This window comes from Neolamprologus multifasciatus, chromosome 22, assembly GCF_963576455.1.
Source record: "Neolamprologus multifasciatus chromosome 22, fNeoMul1.2, whole genome shotgun sequence".
Classification (NCBI taxonomy): Eukaryota; Metazoa; Chordata; class Actinopteri; order Cichliformes; family Cichlidae; genus Neolamprologus; species Neolamprologus multifasciatus.
This window is the reverse complement of record NC_140459.1, coordinates 32,458,120-32,478,681: the sequence shown is the minus strand read 5'-3', so window position 1 is coordinate 32,478,681 and position 20,562 is coordinate 32,458,120. Positions and strand designations below refer to the sequence as shown.

The 20,562-nt window shown below is 39.6% G+C and overlaps 2 protein-coding genes across 4 annotated transcripts in view; one reads left to right on the top strand and one right to left on the bottom strand.

Moving 5' to 3' along the window:
• The window catches only part of LOC146493814 (uncharacterized), a 136,980-nt gene that overhangs the window by 112,744 nt on the left and 3,674 nt on the right, over positions 1 to 20,562 (top strand). The gene's annotated exons all lie outside the window — the stretch shown is intronic.
• Positions 8,983 to 20,545, bottom strand: umad1 (UBAP1-MVB12-associated (UMA) domain containing 1). Of its 3 annotated transcripts, none has more exons than XM_085148964.1 (4): positions 20,387 to 20,545; positions 18,058 to 18,146; positions 12,615 to 12,700; positions 8,983 to 12,233 (listed from the first exon to the last, which is right to left on the bottom strand). In XM_085148964.1, the coding sequence occupies exons 2-4, from the start codon at positions 18,137 to 18,139 to the stop codon at positions 11,958 to 11,960; spliced, it is 444 nt and encodes a 147-aa protein (XP_085005090.1). In that variant the 5' UTR covers positions 18,140 to 18,146; positions 20,387 to 20,545; the 3' UTR covers positions 8,983 to 11,957. The 3 variants fall into 3 exon arrangements, with proteins under 3 accessions (XP_085005090.1, XP_085005091.1, XP_085005092.1); XM_085148965.1 differs by lacking the exon at positions 20,387 to 20,545 and adding an exon at positions 20,190 to 20,380; XM_085148966.1 differs by lacking the exon at positions 20,387 to 20,545 and adding an exon at positions 19,166 to 20,176.

Sequence of the window (20,562 nt, the reverse complement as noted above, 5' to 3'; positions counted from 1 at the left end):
CTTTGGGAACAGGCAAGCTCCTGCTGTACAGCGGTGACACTCTGCCTGTGGACCAGGTTGCCGTCCGAGTCACTTCCACCCGGGTTGGCGGGACTGGAGCAACTGGACGTCGTAGGTCCTATGTTGCTCCCGGCTAGAGGAAGAGGGGGGGAGCGGAGCGGGCTGAGTTGTGTTGAATTCTACGCAGAAGCCGGTACAGTACCGTGACGCGGAGCGGCTGCACGCCGATCGTGGCGGTGGAGGTGTTACTGCTGCAGATAGAGACGAGGCTGTGGGAGAGGCGCCGAGTTTATTCCGCTGTTGTCTCTGGGACGACCTCGCTGCTGGCTGACCTGACTACCAGCAATTACTTCATTAGATTGTTTGTGATGCTAACATGGCGAACGCGAACAGTTCCTTTTATGAGCTCACATTTTCACTAACAGAATTGCTTTTAACACGGTAGACAAAAGCTGTCCACGAAGTACACTTTGCCTTTCAGGTTACGAAAAATTCTCAACTTCACTTGACATGGCATGATGTCCACTTGTGCGCTGATTCTGAATAAAAATATTTTTTGGCCGAATACAAACTTATGTTGCCACGCTTTCATATTTATTTGCACCTTAAAGTCAAACTAGTCCTCCCCCAAACAAACCATTCACGCAGTTACCTATCACTTCATATTTTTACGTGACGCCAGAGCCACGGAGGCACGCCCACCTGGAGGACAAAACGGTACTGCGGTGCTTTGCCCTCCCGGCTTTGATCGCTTTGAATTTATCTCGAAGATGCCACATAGTTGCTGTGCTACTGGATGCATAGCCCAACGTTTATCTACAGCTGTCAGAAGCGTGTAGACTCTAAGGGTCTCAAATTGAAATGAGCTGTGGGCCACTGCTGGCACTGTCATCTCATGTGAGGGCTACTTTAGGGTTCAAGTAGTACAAACAAACAAACAAGAAAACACCCACAAATAATTCTGGAAATGCAGTGTTTTGTTTGTTTTTTGTTTTTAAATTTTAAATATTGTATAACAAGACAAAACTCCAAACGTGAACACACATTTTTTCTCACTTTCTCACTTTTCTAACTAACTGAAGCCTTTTACGGTACTTAAATTTGTACTTGGTACTTTCTTTCTGGCCAGACACATGGCAGCACCTCTGTCATCATTTAACTAAAATAAAAATGCAGATATAAGTGTACACATTCGTTTTTGACTGCTAGTGAAAATTGTTTTCTTTACAAATAACTCTCACTGAACTAACACAAACAATCCCTCAACATGTTTGTACTCTCTGCTCATATTGCCTTCATATTAAATATTTTTTTGCTGTTTAAAAAAAGCATTTTAACATTGAGCTCAACAACAAACAAATCCTCTCTAACAAAAAAAAAGTAACTTCATGGGCCAAACTCCATTTGGCCCACGTAAATGGTAAATGGACTGGTTCTTATATAGCATTTCTACTCATTTGAGCTCTCAAAGCGCTTTAAACAACTTGTGCATTCACCCATTCACACAAGCGCTTCATAGCTAACATTCACACACTCTGATGGATGCATCAGAGAGCAATTTGGGGTTAGTATGTTGCCCAAGACAAGGTATGTAGACTAGGAGAAGCCAGGAATCGAACCACCAACCTTCCGATTAGTGGATGACCTGCTCTATCACCTGAGCTACAGCCACCCTGTAGAGGTTTAAGTAAGGATGTGGGGAAGTAGGGATGACGTGACCACAAGTGGCCCCCAGGCCATGAGTTTGAGACCCTTGGCGTAGAGTATGGCACTTACATGTGAACACACACATGAACTCTGCCTACAGACCAAATCGCACCAGTCTGTGCTTCTGCACAGGGACCCAGACTGTGACGTAGCACTTACCTTTGCTAATGATGGGGAAATTCTTGTTGTTCACCTCCCACATGGTGGCATTATTTACCCATCCACATAAAAAAAATGTAGCTGTCTGTATTTTGAAAGCTTTCACTTTGGCAACAGGGTAATATGAGGGATTGTCTACAAGATACACGTAGATGTCACCGGACTGGAGCTGTGTGAGACATGTATCCACTTTCGGGGATTAAAATAAAGCTGCTGTGATAGAATGTGGGCCACAAGTTAGCAGAATGCTTAGTTTCTCTTCATATCTTCCTTTTGCCTCCATGGATGGATGATCCAAGTAGTCATTTAATACAAAAGTTATGTAGATAGATATATGAGGGGTTCTTCTTTTACATCCATATATCTGGATCCTCACATACTATCTTGCAAATATATTAACGCTACCTATCACTCTCTCACACACACACACTCTAAGCAGGAAGTCACAATTAAACCAGACAGTAATATACAGTTGGAACATTTGTTTTACTAATCCAGACCTGACCAGAAGAACTAAGCAAAGAAGCTACTCAAAATCATTCAGTTTTCTTTACTAGTAAGTAGCAATGGAAATGCCATAAGATTTTTTAAATAATGTATTAGCATGTATTGAGCAAATTCAGAGAGAGACTACAGATTCTTTGTTCTTCAGAAGAACTAGTTGATCACATTCAAACCTTTTCTGGAATTTCTTTTTTCAGAACCGGTAGAATACTTGTGCACTTTCACCACAAGGAGGGTAATCCCGTCTTCAGATGTGTCAGGGCATAGTCAACAATGCAGGAATGGATAACCCAGATATGAATGGTATTTGTAAAAGTGACTGTGGTACTGGTGAACACAGAGCACTATCAGTTGGAGACAATGTTGTTACACTTGATGACGAAGAGGATGGCAGTCACAGTATTGTATTGCAACCTTGTTCATTTTCTTGAGAGAAAATCCTAAAATATAAATACATATTACATTAACAAAAGAGACCCATTTACATCAGAGGAAGAAGGACCACAAAGGATATTTAATTTATGGTAGTTGTGATTGTATGGAGCCCCGCAAGGGACATGGGAGAAAAAAAATTAAGATAAACTTTGGGAGATCTCGCAAAACAATGTGCCGGGAGAGCGGTGTCCCCCCCGGCTATAGTAGGTCTCGACCTCCTGTTAGCTTCGAGATGGTGGGTGTCAGACGTCTCCGAAAACATCGGAGCACTTTTGCAAATCTGTGATGTCTTGTAAATCGAGCAGATATTTGACGTTTACACAGCTACATTCACGCCTCAAAATATCTTAAAAGTTTATTTTGTGACCCAGAAAGAATAATATTACAACTAAGTAGCTGCCGCCATTGTTGGAATTCAACTTTTGCGAGATCCCGAGTTTGTTTTGCGAGATCTCGCAAAAGTTCATCTTAATTTTTTTTCCCCCATGTCCCTTGAGGGGCTCCGTATGATTGTGCACAGATTTTTGTTAGTCTAGTATCATTAGAAATGTTTAAACTCAAAGACAGTTTAAAGTTATCGTCCATTTCATGCATGTTGCCAGTTTGGATATTATTTTAAGACATTTATCAGTATAATTATATGCAGTGTTGGGGAGTAACGGAATACATGTACCGCCGTTACGTATTTAAAATACAAAATATGAGTAACTGTATTCCGTTACAGTTACCGTTTAAAAAGGTGGTATTTAGAATACAGTTACTTTAATAAAATAAATGGATTACACGGCGGTATTTTCCTGTTTCATATTGTCGCGGGTCAGGACTGTTTGGGTTTTGTTTGCTCTGTCGTTCTGTTGTTCCAGGCGGCAGCGTTACGGTTGCCATGGTTACAGGGTGACGCTCTCTCTGCGACTGTGTGTTTCCTGGGTGAGAGAGCGGCCCTTTCTCAATTCTAAGTACGCAAGTACGTACTCGCGTTCTCGACGAGACCGGACTTGCCGAGAACGTGCGAGCACTTATTCGCGTTTTGTACAATTGGAACACCAGCGTACTTGATGATGTCACAGGTCCGGAGTTTTTACTGCCGTCCCCTCTTAATTTAACTGTGAGTAATATGTTATGAAGCTTAACTTTAATCACAGCCAAACCGATTTACTCAGGAACAAATAAAACACTGAAATAAACCAAACATTAACATTTAGAAGTGATCTAAGTGACTTATATATCATGTTTAACCTCAGTAGCAAAATCTCTATTAATAAAAATAGTGTACATGTACATATCTTAATAAAACAAGCAGGTGAGTGTGAGAAAGTGGCTAGGACAGAATTCATTTGCCATTTGTCACTTGCATATATTGTTATTTTGTGTTCTGTTATTTTACAGTCAGCCATAATACTTTAATTTAGACATTGCTGGTGTATCTAAATCTAAATCTAAAAAAATTGGAACATGCTTACTTTAATCTCAGAACTACTGAATATAAGGTTCTCAGAAGATGTTATTGTCATCATCTCACTACAAGATTCTGGAACAAGTAAAATGCAGGAGTAAGGATGTCCTCACAGTAAAGAGGGTGTCCTCAACACAGAAACAAAAGGAAATTTGATTTGTATACATTTTGCTGTAAGTTAAAGCCTGATTTGAGTGCAAGAGGAAAATCATGGTTAGTTGCACTAATATACAGTATTGGACCTGACCTGTGTAATATAATATCACTGTTAAGATCTCTTTTAGAAAGAAATGCCATGCCCTGCAAATCTTAACCACATTCTCATTAGTGTGGCATTCAATTTATGACCATTCGCCCGCTTGTAGAAAAATAACCTACAGTAACATTTAAGCAAACAGTTGGAGCAACTGACAAAAATGTCATTAAAAACAAAACAAAAAACACGTACTTTTAACTTAAGACTATCAATATTAACTTCTATCAATATCTCTGTATCTACACTCATTTTATAAGAGTGTGTGATGTTTGTTGTATATTTGCTGCTATGACAACACAGTTTCCCTCTGGGATTAATAAAGTTTCTCTGATTCTGATTGACACAACACGTCAAACCCCACATGCAACTTCTGCTTCTGTTCGGTATCTCTCCAGGAAGGAATGAAAACTTCTTTAGCATGCATCTATTACTCCCAACCTGAGAAAGCTGAAGAGGCTGTCAAGAAGGTCAGCTGTGAGGATTGAAGGGGGTCAAAGGTCTCTGGGTGAGCTTAGATTGTGCCCAGAACACTGAGTGTTCGCAGTCCATCCTGAAATTTGAATCATAATCTGAAATGTGCTATTTACATCTTTTTTTGTTTTTAAAAAAAGGACTGATAATATATAAAAGAAGTGTATATCCAAATCTACATTTTTCATGTAATGTAGTCACCTGTGGAGGCAGTTCTCTAGCTATACACAAAGAACTATCTCACCAAATCCCAGAAAACAAGGCAGTCTGCATGGGTTTGAGTTACTCATCAAATAAATATGTACTTGTTCCTTTGAGAGGAACCGATTGCAAATGAAATAAACAAATGAAAATAAATAAAATGTTACAGAGATCCAGTGTTGGTCAAGTTACTTGAAAAAAGTAATCGGTTACTGATTACTTCCCCAAAAAAGTAATCCCGTTACTTTACTGATTACTTATTTTCAAAAGTAATTAATTACTTAGTTACGTAGTTACTTTTTAAAAACACGATTTACAACCTGAATAGGTGATAAAGTGATAGATCTTTCAGCCCAATTCTACTTTTTCTACATAATCATCATACAAAATGTAATCAAATGGAAAAGTCTCTTTTTAAAACTTGTTTTATTAGTTTTAATCTTTTAACTTTATGCATCAAGCAAAAATTTAATTATCTGCAACATTCTCTGACTGGTAGAAATTTGTTTAACATTTAAACCTATTTTCTGCACATTCCAGCACATAAAATAATTTTTTTTGTGTTTACACTCAGTCTTTCAAATAGATGCAAGTGAAACACAGCAGAAAATAAATAAAGTCAAAGACTAGCGGTCCTTTGGCTCTATTTTCACCTGTAAAGCAGGAGTGGGGTAGGCGGAGGTTTACCCTGGTGCGGGTGTGCTGCAGCGGTGGCACACCTGTTACAAGTAACGCGTTACTGCCCATCTCTGCAGAGATCACAGTTCATGATATTTAAAACTTGCAGTTTGCCATTTAGCCCTCTTGAACATTGTAATTGCTATTGCATATAAGATTGGAATATGATGGCAAGAGAAGTAAAAACACATAAATAGCACTCTTATAAAGTAGCTTTTAAACAATCTGCAAAACATGCATGAAACAGAAATGACTTGAGTAAAAATAGGCAAATCAAATAAAACTAAATGCTCCAGTTCGATGGCTAAAAATGTTTCCAACCTTTTTTCTTGTACAAAAACTTTAAAAAACTAAAATTTAAAGCTATTCTTTCCCACGTTTTTTTTATTTTTATTTATTCATTTATTTATTTTCTGGGCTTTTAAAACAAATATTTGAGATATTATCCATCTCTCTACAGTGTTGTAGATATTGACCCATTTACAACAGAGCTGGACTGATGTCTTCTAGCAAGGTGACATCGATCCAAACTTTATCCAGAAAAATTAAATAAGAACAACAAAAAGATTAAAACCAAGCTTTAGTTAAGGCTAATGTTACCACAGATTCATGTTAGTGACATTGTGGGTTACACAAGTCATGACTGACTGAGAATCACTGAGAATCTCGGTCTCTGAGATTAAACGTGAACAACACGGGAGCTCAAATTCCAAAAGCCAACAGAAATTAAGTGTAACAAAGTATTTCAGTATAACATAAAATAATCCAATAAAGGGAAACTTAAAAAAGTGAAAAATGAAGATATGTATAAAGCAAATTAATTAGAAGAAATGAATATTGTCATTTAATGCAGTTAGAAAAGATTATTTTCTTATGACAAAGCAGGAATCAGGGAGAGAAAGTGTTGACAGGCAGGGACGAAAAATGATACTAATCAAACGTCTCAGTGTCAGAAGCAGATAGACCCGGACCGGGGTCAACCAAGCACCATCAGCACCGTCAGACTTACATCCAAGGGCAGATTTTGGTAAAAATTCCACAGCTTCACCTCAACCCCACTCTAAACCTGAAAAACAAGCTTCAACATCAACCAATCTCCCCCAGCTAGCACAATAGAGGAACTGCTCTGATTTTAATGCAGACTTAGCAGCTACTTCCTTTTCTTCCAGGAACGAATGAACCACAAAACTCATTATTCCTGAAGTGGAATTTAAACCAACAGAAACTAAAACAAAGACTGATTATTTTAAAGTGGAGACACACCACCTCATCAGGAGTCAATGGCAGGTGGTCAGAAAATGGCATCACCCTCAGCCTTACAGGGGGACCAGCAGCGTATACAAATGCCAAAATCACACTGTGTAGCAACTTCACCAGCCTTTGGCTACAGAGATGAAGGATTTTGGAGAGACAGACAGCTGCAGAAGGTGGAGGAAGAATGAATGAAGTCTGTTTTTAGTGTGGGCCACAAATCATTGGGTTAAAGGTTGTCCTGAAAACAACACTCAGGCCGAGTGACTCGGGGCAGAACTTGAGAAAGGGAAGGGTCCTCAGCATAGCAACAAAAGGTAAAAAATGAAAATAAGACACACACGCACACAGATAGGGAATGCATTAACAAGCCTACTAATACACACAGAAGCAATGCAGGTTTAAACGTTCCAAGGATTTCTTAGAGGATTTCTTTCTGACTCCGAAATGTATGAAGATGCCACAGTTCTGTCTCAAGGGATCCCTGATAAGTATAAACACTCAAATTGCTGCAGGATTCACATTCTTTGGACATACGATAGAAACCAACAAAAACAGAGTTGATAAATTACATCTACTATAACTAGCAAAGATTTACTAGATTCTCTTCAGTTGCATGGTTGCACGGTGGCACGGTGGTTAGCACTGTTCTCAGGTTCAAGTCCACCATCTCGTGGCTCAAGAGTTGGCAGTTCGTCTTGTAATCGGAAGGTTGCTGGTTCGAGCCCCGGCTTGGACACTCTCGGCCGTTGTGTCCTTGGGCAAGACACTTCACCTACTGGTGTTGGCCAGAGGGGCCGATGGCGCAATATGGCAGCCTCGCTTCTGTCAGCCTGCCCCAGGGCAGCTGTGGCTACAACTGTAGCTGCCTCCACCAGTGTGTGAGAGTGAATGAATAGTGGCATTGTAAAGTGCTTTGAGGGTGTCGAAAAGCGCTAAATGCAATCCATTATTATTATTATTATTATTATCTCACCGGGCCTTTCTGTGTGGAATTTGCATGTTCCTGTGTTTGTGTGGGTTGTCTGCAGATAGTCCGGCTTCCTCTCACAGTCCAAAGACAGGCAATTAGTGGGGTTAGGTTAATTGATGATTCTTAAATGCCCAAGAGGTGAATGGTTACCTGTCTCTCTGTGTATGCCCTGTGTCAGATTACCAGATTACCACACCTGTCCAGGATGTACCCTGCCGCTCACTCTATGGCAGCTGGGATAAGCTTCAGCCCCCTCATGACCCCCATAAGGGCAAATGGAACGAATGAATGGATGGACAAGACATTCACTTGAAGCTCTGTGACAACAAATGCATCCAACTAATCTCCCAACATGGCAGAACAGAAAGGCATGTTGCTAGCTGAACAAGGAGATGTGTGTGTGATGTTTAGTGATACATGTTGTACCTTCTTCCATTCATGGCTCACAAGACGTTTTATAGAGTAAAATACGTACCAGGTCGGGAAAGGCATAAGTAAAAGGATGCACATTTAACAGAATGGACCTGAGCTTTTATTGAGTGCAGTGGCAAAGGCTGTGAATGTCCTTCTTATACTCTTGTTTTTAATAATTTTGCAAGAATTTTAAGCAAACCTTTTTCACTTTGCCATTATGTTGTGTTTTTTGCAATGTAGCTATCAAGTTCCAGGTCGAGAAAGATTAGGTCCCACTTTAGCTATAGCATCCAGGCCAACAAATACATACCCAAGTCTCACACTAAAACCAAACAAGTAAGCAGGTCAGTATGAAGACGGGTAAAGTTCTACGTTTATTTGTGAAACTATGACATTCCCCAAAGAAAGCAATATAAAGAGTAGCAATAAAATGTCCAGATATTTTAAAAAAGGAGACAAAACAACTATACGGACACAAGGTAAACAATGCTCAACAACAATTTAATGGTGAAAAAAAATGTCCCCAGTCACAATCAAGGCCACACATTACCAACAGATTCCTCGAGGAATAGGATGGGCCAAGAAAAGAAAGAAAATACACAGAAATTACATCTCAGCAAACCTCAACTTAAGAGGTCAATCTGACCATTACTACACACACACACACACACACACACACACGCCCGTTCAGCTATCTTAGTGAGGACCTTCATTGACATAATGGTTTCCCTAGCCCCTTACCCTTAAAAATGAATGCCTAACCCTAACCATAACCTAATTGTAACCCTGACACTAAAACAACATTTTGAGCCTCAAAAAGGCCTTAAAATGTGTGAGGACCGGTGTGTGTGTCCTCACAAGTGACTGTTGGGTCTCAAAAGTACAGTAGAATGCAGATTTTGGTCCTCACAAAGATAGCTAGACAGGAACACACACACACACAGTGACTGAGTGCCACTAGTAAGTGGTTAAAAAGCTTACAGGATGTTGAAATTACATCCATTGTAGAAACCCATCGGTGAATTCAGCATATTGATAATTTAATATGAATTTACCTAACGGTAAAGTTTGAGTGTCACCCATGACTTGCATGAATCCTCATGACATCTGAAGTACAATATCAATATATTAATGCTGATTACAGCAGTGAATGTTTAAATGCAAAAAGTGGGCTACAATTAACCCGTGTATAGCATTTATTCAATGCTCACAAGATGCTTTGCAGAGTAAAATGAGCACTAGCTCAGGAAAGGCAAGGTACCATTAGCATGTACATTTACTGGATTAAAAATACTGGGGGCTGCCACTGCTGCCTCTCAGCCTCCTGGTAAAAATATGCATGATAATGAAAATCCCAAGAGAATTTCAGAAAAGTTGACCTCTGACGTTGAGGTTAAGGTCACAGAGACTCAATCTGAGAGTTTTATTAGATGAATCCATGGTATGAATTTGAATTTCCCAGGTGACTTCCTCTCTCACTGAGAGCTTGACCTTAAGGTCTTGAAAGTTTTTTTAGTAACTGCACCTAGGGTATGAATTTCAAAAGTTCAACATCCTCACATGACGAGAGTTTACGTTTCATAGTGTTTGAATTGTTGGCAAACAGACAAATACAAAAATGAGTTTTTTCTTGGGGGGTAAATCGAATTCAGAACTTAGGCCATTTTTGTAACAGGGGTCACCATGCAAATGTGCAACCCCCCCTCCCCCAACAAAAAAAAGAAAAACAACAACAACAACAAAAAAAAACTTGACATGTTAAAAGTGGTGACATTAGTCTTGTGAAGCAAGAAGGCAGTTCTGGGCATATCCAAAGATAATTTACTTAACTGGAAAGGCTGGATCCAGTGCCAGAAAACACACCAAGCAGCTGGCACTGGCCTGGAACCACAGAGTTGCTGAACACTAAGCTGGAATCAATGACATCAGTTGTTATGGGGATGTAAATTTACCTGCTACTATGTAACATTCAGTTCTTTGTCAAAATAATGGATAGTTCTTGGAAGACACCACGGCAGAAGTTGCCCCTTTATGGCACAGGAACCAGTAACAGTGGGTTTAGGTCTCAGAGCAGATGTGCTGCGACCTGAATCCAAAGTGTATCTCGATCTTTACAGAATGTCAGTCCTCACTTAGACTGTCACATATTGTCAGGCAGTTTTGCAGGAACTCTGCACGTGGAAGATGGTGTGAACATTCGCATTAACAGCAGCCATTTCCATTGCAGTGGAATCCAGGCTAAAGATATAAGGTGTGTAGCTATGGATCTACAACAACCGAGAATGGGACCAAGCTGTCTGCTGCATGTCTGTTTGTTGTCTGCCTATATAATGACTTTTACATAGTTACAGACAGCAGCAGTCTGTTTTATGAGAGACTGCTGGTTTCTCAAAAATTGTGGTGGCTCTGATTTTTAAGGAATCTGTTTTGAGCCCCAGCCAGCAGGTGGCCTGGTAATGGATGCTAGGAGGTACCCATTTTATGTTATGGTTTTTCTTCCTGAAGAAGAAAAATCATAACGAAGAAATGTCCTACAGCAGCAGTTCCAACAGTCGGAATGAGCCAATGTGCCTCAAACAGATTCTCTGGTACAAAAGAGAAGAAACAAATAAAATTAGAAAAAGAAAAACAGCAGAATAGCAAAAAAACCCAAACTGTTTGCTTTACTGGTTATACAGTACAGCAAACTTTATAAACATGCAATGACCAACAAAACAGTCATTGCATGTTTATAAGGACAACAAAATAGACACAGAATCTCTTCATTTTAGAGCAGAAACTGCGACATCTTATTGTTATGGAGGTGTTTGCATGTCGTGATCCTAGGAACTGTGTGGTTGGGTCAATTTGCCACGATACGGTTTCCCAATTGTTCCTGGGTGAGGAGACCAATAAAGAGCAATTCAGAAACCATCTTTGCTGTCTTAGCAAAGAAACCAAGGAACAAGTCCACATTTGGGGGGAGGTTCTGGGCTCTCACCCTGAAGCCAGGCCCGGGGAGTGGCCGCTGGCTGGGCCTCAGCCCATGGGGCAGGAAACAGCTACATGATCTTAACTGCTCAAAGGGATAGCTGAAGCGCCAACAATGGGGCCAGAGTTGTAATAACCTGGAACTTTCACTTTGCTAATCACAGTAACCCTATACTTCATTATATCTACAGAGTGTAAAATGACTTACCATGTTTTAGTCAATCACAACCTAACAGTTAGCATTCACACCATGAGCAACACACAGAGTTTCATTTCCTATAAAACGGTGACCTTTTTGGGATCAACAGTACAATTTGACCATATATTCATTATATTTCAGTAACCCTACATTTAAATTAATCTTATTTTGTGTCATTTAGATGAGGTTTGATTTGTTTTCTTCAATATGTTATAAAGTCAGCTATGGCAGCCCACCAGCTCTGTTCCCCATAGTGTGAACTATGGGATATTGCAGTTCAAAGAAACTAGGCGTTGTGAAGAATAGAATTCTCTAAAGTGAAGTCGTATTGAAAGCTGGCTAGATTATAATTTATGTCCCGGGACAGCAATATATCAGGGATGAGGGGGAATCCTGCCTGCATGGCCAGGACATGAGGAGCCAAAGTGAAGGGGACGTCCCCGAGGAGATCTGGAAGAGTTGAATGTGCTTCCACTGCTCGAGGTCTCATCGTCGTCCCCATGTTGTGTGGAGTTCCTGGGAACTTTGTGTCATACTGCGGATCTGGAGTTGAGCAGGACGACTATGAAGAAAAGGAGAGATGTTCCTTGTGAGTGTGCGATGTTGAAACCAGATTTGTGCAACATTCTGCCCTGAAGTTCAATTTACGTCTTATTCTGCTGGATAAGATTTAGATTACTGGGTTGTGTCAGACATTTGTGTTAATGTGGAGCCTCTGAATAGATGCATCTCACAGTTTTCTGTACAGTGAGACAATGGGGCAAACAGTAATTCACAAACATGCAGTTACAAGTATAATTAGTGCCTAATTAGACATGAAGTAGTCAATGCTAAAGTAGCGAGGCTTGGGAAGTAAATGTGAAATGATCAGAAGGCGAGCGATGAGGCTTCTGCTTAAGCTCAGTGTTAAAGAGCTGGAGAGTGATCGTGGCACGCTGCTCACCTTCGATGGTTGCACTATGACATTTGTCGAGGGCTGTGCGACGTTCATGGTTTGCAGCTTCTGTCTCTGTTCTTCAACTGTCTCGGCTGGAGATCAAACAGCACAGACAGCTTAATGTTTATTAGAAACAAATAGTGAAGAAACAAGAAGAAATAAGGCTTCTCACCCAAACAAAATATATTCTATTCATTAATAAATATTTATTTCATTTTCAAGATGCATGTGAACATGAAACATCATAATCAGCAAACACAATGAACAGCTATGGTATCAATTATAAAACAAACAAATTAATTAATTAATTAAAAAGTTAAATCATACATCATACGTTCTTGAGTTAACGCGTTCAGAAGATTTTCAGAAAACTTGACCTCTGATTTTGAGGTAACAAATAAGGGAATGTCTTAAAACTGGGAGAGCAGTGTATAGCGTACAGTCACATTACAGGTCAGTAACATGATATAAAAAGACCGTCGCAGAAAAGTAAAGCTAGACAGAGATGCACCAATCTTCAAAAAACGACAATAACGAGAAGCCAAAATGAGACAAATATGGCCTCTGTGTCTAGTCCCTGTCAGTGCTCTTGCTTTAAATGAACTAAAGGTTGCTCAGAGAGTTTATACGGAGAGTTTTTCTTTAAAAAGCAACAACAAAAAAGAATTACAGCAGTCCAAACTAGAGGTAAAAATGCATGAACAGGATGATATTGTGCAAATGGAAGAAAGCAGTCCAACAAATTTGTTTAATAAGCAAATTAAAGGACTTATTGGTCAAAAACAACTCCAAGGTGTCTCGTAGTGTTACTAGAAGCCAAGGCAATGCCATACCTGGTTAGACACTGTGTTTCTGAGATTTTTAGGTAACCTCAGTTTTATCTGAATTTATAATTAATGAATTATAAATTATATAAATTACTTCTAATTTATACATTAGAAATCATCCTCTCTTTGTCTTTAAGACATTCATGCAGTGTAACTAACTGGTATATGTCATCTGAATCTGGATCCTTAGCTGGGAGAAACTGGCACTAACAGCAGCATTTCTTTGTTTATCAAATGTGAAGCTGCTGTCAAAAATCCCCCGCAGGTTTTGGAGTTTTCCAAAGAGCCAACTTTGAAAAAGACTGAAATCCCCCTGGCCGCCTTTACTATCAAAGCTGAGGGGATGAACATTTGATGAAAGTGGTCAGAGCTAAGCAGATCATGATTATTCGTAATCAAAGACAAATAAAAAAGTAGAGGAAAAGTCTATTCTAGTTGTCTAGATTTTGTGTGTATAGACTTGATCCATCATCAGCCCTTTTTACTCATGTCTCAGTTTGAGATGATAAGAACTGTGTGGCCAAGCCATCGTTATATTTTGGAACAAGAAAAAGTGTTAAATGTTGGAAGGGTTAAACACAGAATTATGATGTGAATTATGTGAATTTGCTGAAAGTTAATTATGCTCAGTACTGATCAGCACATGATCAGTTAAATGTGTGTGTGAAAGAGAGTGAATGAGAGCACATAGTGTATATTAGTGTATAATTTAGTGAAAGGGGGATTGTACTCAGTATATTGTATTGAGTAAATTGTGGTTAACAAACACAGATTTTTAAAGCATTTAGACATAAATATGTAACGTATGCTAAAGAACGTGCTAATAAAATCTGAACTGAATGAAATGTGAAGTAAATCTTATTGATATGTGACTGAATGATCACATGTAATTCAATTTTCCATGTTAACAGAGAACGAGAGATAAGGTGGCTGAAGATTCGTGAATCTTATGTAAACAACTGATGGGTTAAATAGATATCAGAGAGAGAGAGAGAAGGGTGGGGCGAGTGGGGCACATAACAAGGCGTTGTGGGTCAGTCTCCGGAGCCCTGCGAGATGAGCAGTTCAAAGGACTGGATTCCAGAAGTTTACCGTTGGAGATCTCAGATTGCACTCACAGATTGCATTTGGCCCTATTTCATCATCATGATCATCATCAGGGTTGGATTATAATTCTGAGAAGGATTTGAACTTCCATCGTTTTCTAAGTGGCAGTTGCAGCTTCTCAAGACTTTCAAGCTGTTAGCTGCTTTGTTACCATCTTTGAGAAGATGTGGAATCTATCGAGGAATCCTGGTTTACTGATTATTCCCATTATTCCCATTAACACAGAGCAGTGAGGTGGAACACATCTTCAGTGCTGGACGTGGCCACCACACCACCAACCTCTCTCCCCTCAAAGATAAGAACAAAACATGCATATAACCTTAAAGTGAGTTAATTAAATTAATAGAATTTAAGAGGTTTGATTATTTTTTTAATGTTTTTCTTTTTATTCTTTTATTGCTCCTGCCTGGCTGCTTTAATAAAAACCTGCAATTAAAGTCTAAACTGTCGACATTCCCTTTTTGACCCTTTGTGAAACAATAAAGGTATAAATCTAAGTATTAATCTATATTAGTCCAAATATATAGATTAATATCGCTGCTCAAGCCTTAATTATTAATATCTTCCCTTGGGGCCTGTTGTATAGGCCTCTAAAACCAACTCAGATTAACAAGTGCCACAAACAACACGGGAGCTGCAATAACAGGTGTTGCTTATAAGATCTGACCTGCAAGGCTACTCTGGTTTGTTCATATCAGGCCAAGCAGGGAAGACACTTGGACGTCAAAGGAGTCAGGCTGAGCCAGTGGCCTCAGCCACATTGACTCCAGAAAGCTGCACTATCTGGGTACAGATAACAGGATCAGGGATTAGACTTTTTAATGAGACAGCTGGAATCAACTGTCTGTATAGGATCCTTGGGGGATCCCACAAGTGAGGCGAGCAGGTGTTGAAGAAAAGTCAATTAACCTGAAAAGCTTCTGCCTGCTAAATAACATCTAAACCATCAAAAGCAGTGACTCGACACAGCTCTCTAGTCTAGAGATCAGGAGAACTGTCTCAGCACTTAGGTCTAAAAGCGCGAGAATCAAGTCGGTAATTAATAAATGACCATTAAAAACGTTTAAAAGTGCTTATGCTGTGCTATGATGTGGTTTGACTCCAGACTGAAATGTGACACTATTAGCTTTCAGAAAAGCCTAAAGCTAGTGGAAGACAACTTTCTATAGCACCTTAGAGAGAAAGAGCAATTTAGAGATCGATCTAAAATTCAAAAGAGCTGTGCGATCAACATTCATTTCTTTTGAGACGGCTCTGCTGTGGCATTTTTAAAATCAGTTGTAACAGTCCCTGTAGAAAGACAGGTGAGTGACAGCTCACAGAGGCTAGAAATGTTTGATGGAAGCTGCCGGCTTTACAATCTGTTTTTAAAAACAGATGTTAGACCTCCATCACGACCAGTTTCTGATTAAAAATGACAGGGTGGACAGAGTGCTCAGAGAATGAGCTTAATTCACAAGAATTAAGCGAAGTTTTAGGATGAATAGAATATCCAAGTCCCAGGAGGTGAAGAAATGATGAAAGATGTCTTGTTAGCTAGCATTCTTTGTTAAGCACAGCCAGCCTAATCAAGACTGGTCAGAGACTGGCTGGGATGCTGAATGGTCCATGTTGGTCCACTTTAGCGTAGACGAGACACACAGTGCTTCAAGATGTGTTCAACATCACGTACAGAGGTTTGGAAAAAAAGAGCCAAAATGTTTAAAAATCAGAATGAGATGCAGAGACAGATTTTTTTATATGATAACTTCAGTCTTCTCTGCAGGCGGCTGAAAGAACAATAGCACATGGGAGGGTATCCTGCAGCTCTTTCTAACACTGTTCACTGGTGACAGTGAACGGCTACAACAGGGGTCTCAAACTCACAGCCTGGGGGCCACTTGCAGCCCACATCCCTACTTGTATATTAACATGAAGAAATATAATGCAGTTTGGCCCTTGAAGTGACTTTTTTTTGCTAGGGAGGATTTGTTTGTTGTTAAATGCAATGTTAAAATAGGTTCTTTAAAAAGCAAAACATCATTTAATATGAAGGCTTTATGAGTAGAGAGTACAAACATGCTGTGTTCGTTCAGAACTAATGTGTACACTTATGTTTGCATTTTTATTTTGTTAAATACGAACACAGTTATAGCAGAAGTGCTGCCACGTGTCAGAAAGACCACTGTGTTTATTTGGTAGTTTAATGAAAGGCTTCAGTTAGTTAAGAGTGAGAAAAAAATGTGCGTTCATGTAACCCAGAGTAAATTCCTGCACTTATTTCCCGCCATTGAACGCATCGCAGGTACATGACTCCAACCACATGACTTTGCTCAGCCAATCGGACGGCATGTGGGTCATAGTAAGCCTGTCCCAGCTTCCTCCTGTCAGATGCGTGGAGGCAAGCCAGGTGACAGAGCTGTTGCAGATGCTGATTACTGTGAGCCAGAGCCACAGTGTTGTTGTGCACTGAACAGAACGGAATTGGCCAGGTGAACCTTTTTGGTATGAAAAAGGATGGCGAGCCAATGAACGGCTAGGAGCAGGACTCTCATTCTGCATTGAAGCTTCCACTGGTTGGGTAGGAAGCTATCAAAGACGACGCTCTGTCCCCATTTTCCAAATACACTGATTTCCACAATCATACACACCATTCCCCCCAATTATGGACAATAGCGCTTGGACATCTCTCATGGACTTCAGTGTGGATCAGTGGTTTTGATGTTGATATGTGTTATTTATGGGGAACTGTTTTCTGACAATCTATATTGCTTGGTATAAGCCATAAGCCAGAAGAATTTGCTTAGTTGTCTTTGTGCACCCCCACTGGGTTTCTGATTAATTGAATAGCTGCAGCAGGAGTGATTATTTAAGTTTCCCTTTTTGGTTAAATACATGGTACCTGCAAAAGCATTTTGTGTTGTGTGTATTTATTAATTACTGCCCATCAGCTCCAGTAGCATTCCTAAATCTTCTGATTAATAATGACCATAATATTTCACTCAACACCTAGCCTGTATTAACTCATTAGCACTTCATCAGTGTTACATTCACATTTGCAGTTTTGTCTTGTTATACAATATTTAAAATTTTAAAAAACAAACAAAACTTTTTTGGAAATATTTGTGGGTGTTTTCTTGTTTGTTTGTTTTTTGTACCACTTGAACAGCGGCCCTCACAACAGGTGACAGTGCCAGCAGAGGCTCACAGCTCGTTTAGGTTTGAGACACCAGTCAGTAAAACTGTGTGTAGGCTCTACATAAGAGCAACGCACAACACCACTGGTCTTTTGTCATGCAGTACATGCTACAGGGTATGAGGATGGTTGAAAGGAACAAAACACACAACTCCAACCACATTCTGGAGTTGTGAGTTCATTTTAACATTACAGTGCTTCCTGTCAGAGGTGCATACTGTATGTGAATGTGCAGATAACCATACATCACTAAGAAAAACTCTTAAAAGTTACACACAATGGGTCATGCTACTTGTAAACTTCAGCTTTATATATAGTTTCACTTTAACATGTTCCTTACCAACAAGAACAAATCCTCCATCTACTTCCTTGTCTGGGGTTGACTTCTTCGAGTCCTTACGCAGTCCAAACAAGCTCCACATGATAAACCTGTGTAAAGAAAAACCCAAAAACAGAAGAAGCAACAGGTCAGATGAAGAGCCAGTGCATTATACGTTTCACATTCATTCATTTTATCATGCTTACTGTCGAGAAAGCGTAACAACAGACTGATTCACTCAAAGTTCAAATGTCAGTAAACAGAAACAGGAACCTTCAGGTTGCTGGAAAATTTGTGTTATCTGAAGGTTAGTTTTGTAGAAGCTTCAGGAATGTTCTCAGGTTTTTACATAACCTGAGAAAAGTTTCAGGATTGTGCTTTAGTTTCTTGTGTGGTATGCAAATGCAAGTGATAAATGTAATAATGTCATGAACAAATATATCCATGTCTTTGAATAACTCAGTTAACTGAGGAGACCGTTTCCCCCTTTTTCTTTGTTTGAAATCACTGAATTTGCTACCAGACATTTAAATCTGTAAGTTCTACCACAGTCAGGTAGTGTACCAATTTTTAGTCTAGAAAAAGAGTCTCCCAGCACGCCCTCAAAATATGTTTGGATGTGCCAGTGATGTGAGTTCACAGGCATTACCTTCAGAACAACAAGGGTAACATTTTAAGGGAAAACTGCTTAAATGTAACTATTTCTGGTGCTGCTAATTGAACAAGTTGATGATTCTGTCATGTGTTCCTTACTTTGTGTGTTTTGGTGCAGCCCTGAAGCAGCAGCACAGAATCCTTAATATTTGTTTAAAGATAAATGTCCTTCTGTTGGCACCTATGAGTTCCAGCAAACAAATAGCACTACAGAGTACACTATTTGCACTTGTAAAAAAATGTATTCCTCATCCCAGTTTAATGGTCGCCTTCTTTTTTTGGCTCCTCCCTCTTTCAGGGATTTTAACAACAGATCATCTGCCTCTATCTCACTCTATACCCAGCATCCTCTGCTGTCACACCAACCTGTGACCACCCATTCCAACGTTAAGAAACACAAGTTTTCTTTTTCATTTAGCCTCTGAAACTGAATTCAAACTGAAAACCTTCAGTTGATCTACCTTTTAGGCTATACCTGTTACTTGTAGCTGTCCAACTGAACACAGCAGGCTCTGATCCAAAAAGCAGAATCCAAGAATATTGTTCTTTTTTTCTACTTTGAAGTCAAATGGTCTGCTATTGAAGAGGTCTGACTATGTAACCCACACATATCAGGTACATCACTGTTTACAGAAGATCTCACGGAGCCACGTGACAGGAAGAGCACGAGATAGAAATGAGTGCCTCAGCAAGTCATCTAAAAATACTTCCTCATAAAGACTAAACGACTGTGTTGTTACACCATAACTATTATAGGCTGGCATTTCATGTGATCAGTGCTGTGAATATCTGTTAGTGACAAATAAATGCATTAAAAGAAATTACAGAAATATTGCATTTATTCAAAGTTTATGCTGGTTGAACTGCAGCAAACATTTAGAGAAGCAAACAGGAAAATATTAAACAAATATATTAAGAAATGATTTTATGCTGAAGAGTGAGTGCAGGTAACGTATTTCGGTTCCGGATACCATCTTTGGGCCATTGTTTTGTCCCAATACAGTTTATTTTTTTGGAACCACAAAAATAAAAATACATTAAGCGTAGTGAACCACAGTATATTTCATTCGGTATCATCTCCAATGTGTGGAATCCCATTTTGAATGACGCATCTCTTTAACTTCACAGAAGTCTGCTGACGACTTGTGAAATGTGCTGAGATCTCACTACATATTTACAGTCTGGGTGCTCTACAGGACTATTGCCTGATATTCTCAACAGTGGAGTTTCGCTAAAAAACGTCCTTGTTTGTTGAGACTTCACATCTTTGTTCTGAAAACCGACGATAAACGTCAAATCCGCTCTACACCTAATTTAGGTTGAATCACTTCAAACAAACGGGCGTATTTAAGGTTTTCATGTGAATGTAGAAATGTATCACAACTTATTAGTGATACATTTCTTTTAAAGTGACCCTGGTCGCTGTCTACCCTTCGGTCGTGTTTTGAGAGCCCAAACAACAGCCATGGCTCTATAGAAAATGAAAGTGGCACTCTTACTATCGTTACTTGTCGAATTCAGAAAGCCTTAATAAAGTCAGTTCTTGTTCCTTTAGTGTTTACTTCCAGTTATTGTTGCCACTCGTTTACTTCCTGTTCGTGTTACCTTCGCTCAGCATTACAAAAAAATCAGAATATTTTATCATATTTTCGCCCTTTAGGATCACCCGAGTTATTATGACGGTGAATTCACTGACCTTAAAGCGATCCTTGTCCACGTAGAAATGATCAGAGTTCTTTTTTTGTAAAATTCGTGCAGTCAGCAATATGTAGCGGAATGATTCGTTGTCGTTTCCGCGGACGAAATTGTTAGAGCACAACGGATATGGCTTGGAAAAATGAGAGGCGCTTGTTTTGTATTCCCCTTTGGCCG

Excerpts from the sequence above, each read along its gene's own strand:
- umad1 (XM_085148964.1), bottom strand. The coding sequence starts at position 18,139 with ATGTGGAGCTTGTTTGGACTGCGTAAGGACTCGAAGAAGTCAACCCCA. Across the intron at positions 12,701-18,057 it reads TGGAGGATTTGTTCTTGTTG|CCGAGACAGTTGAAGAACAG; the intron begins GTAAGGAACATG and ends TTTGATCTCCAG. Across the intron at positions 12,234-12,614 it reads TCATAGTGCAACCATCGAAG|TCGTCCTGCTCAACTCCAGA; the intron begins GTGAGCAGCGTG and ends TTTTCTTCATAG.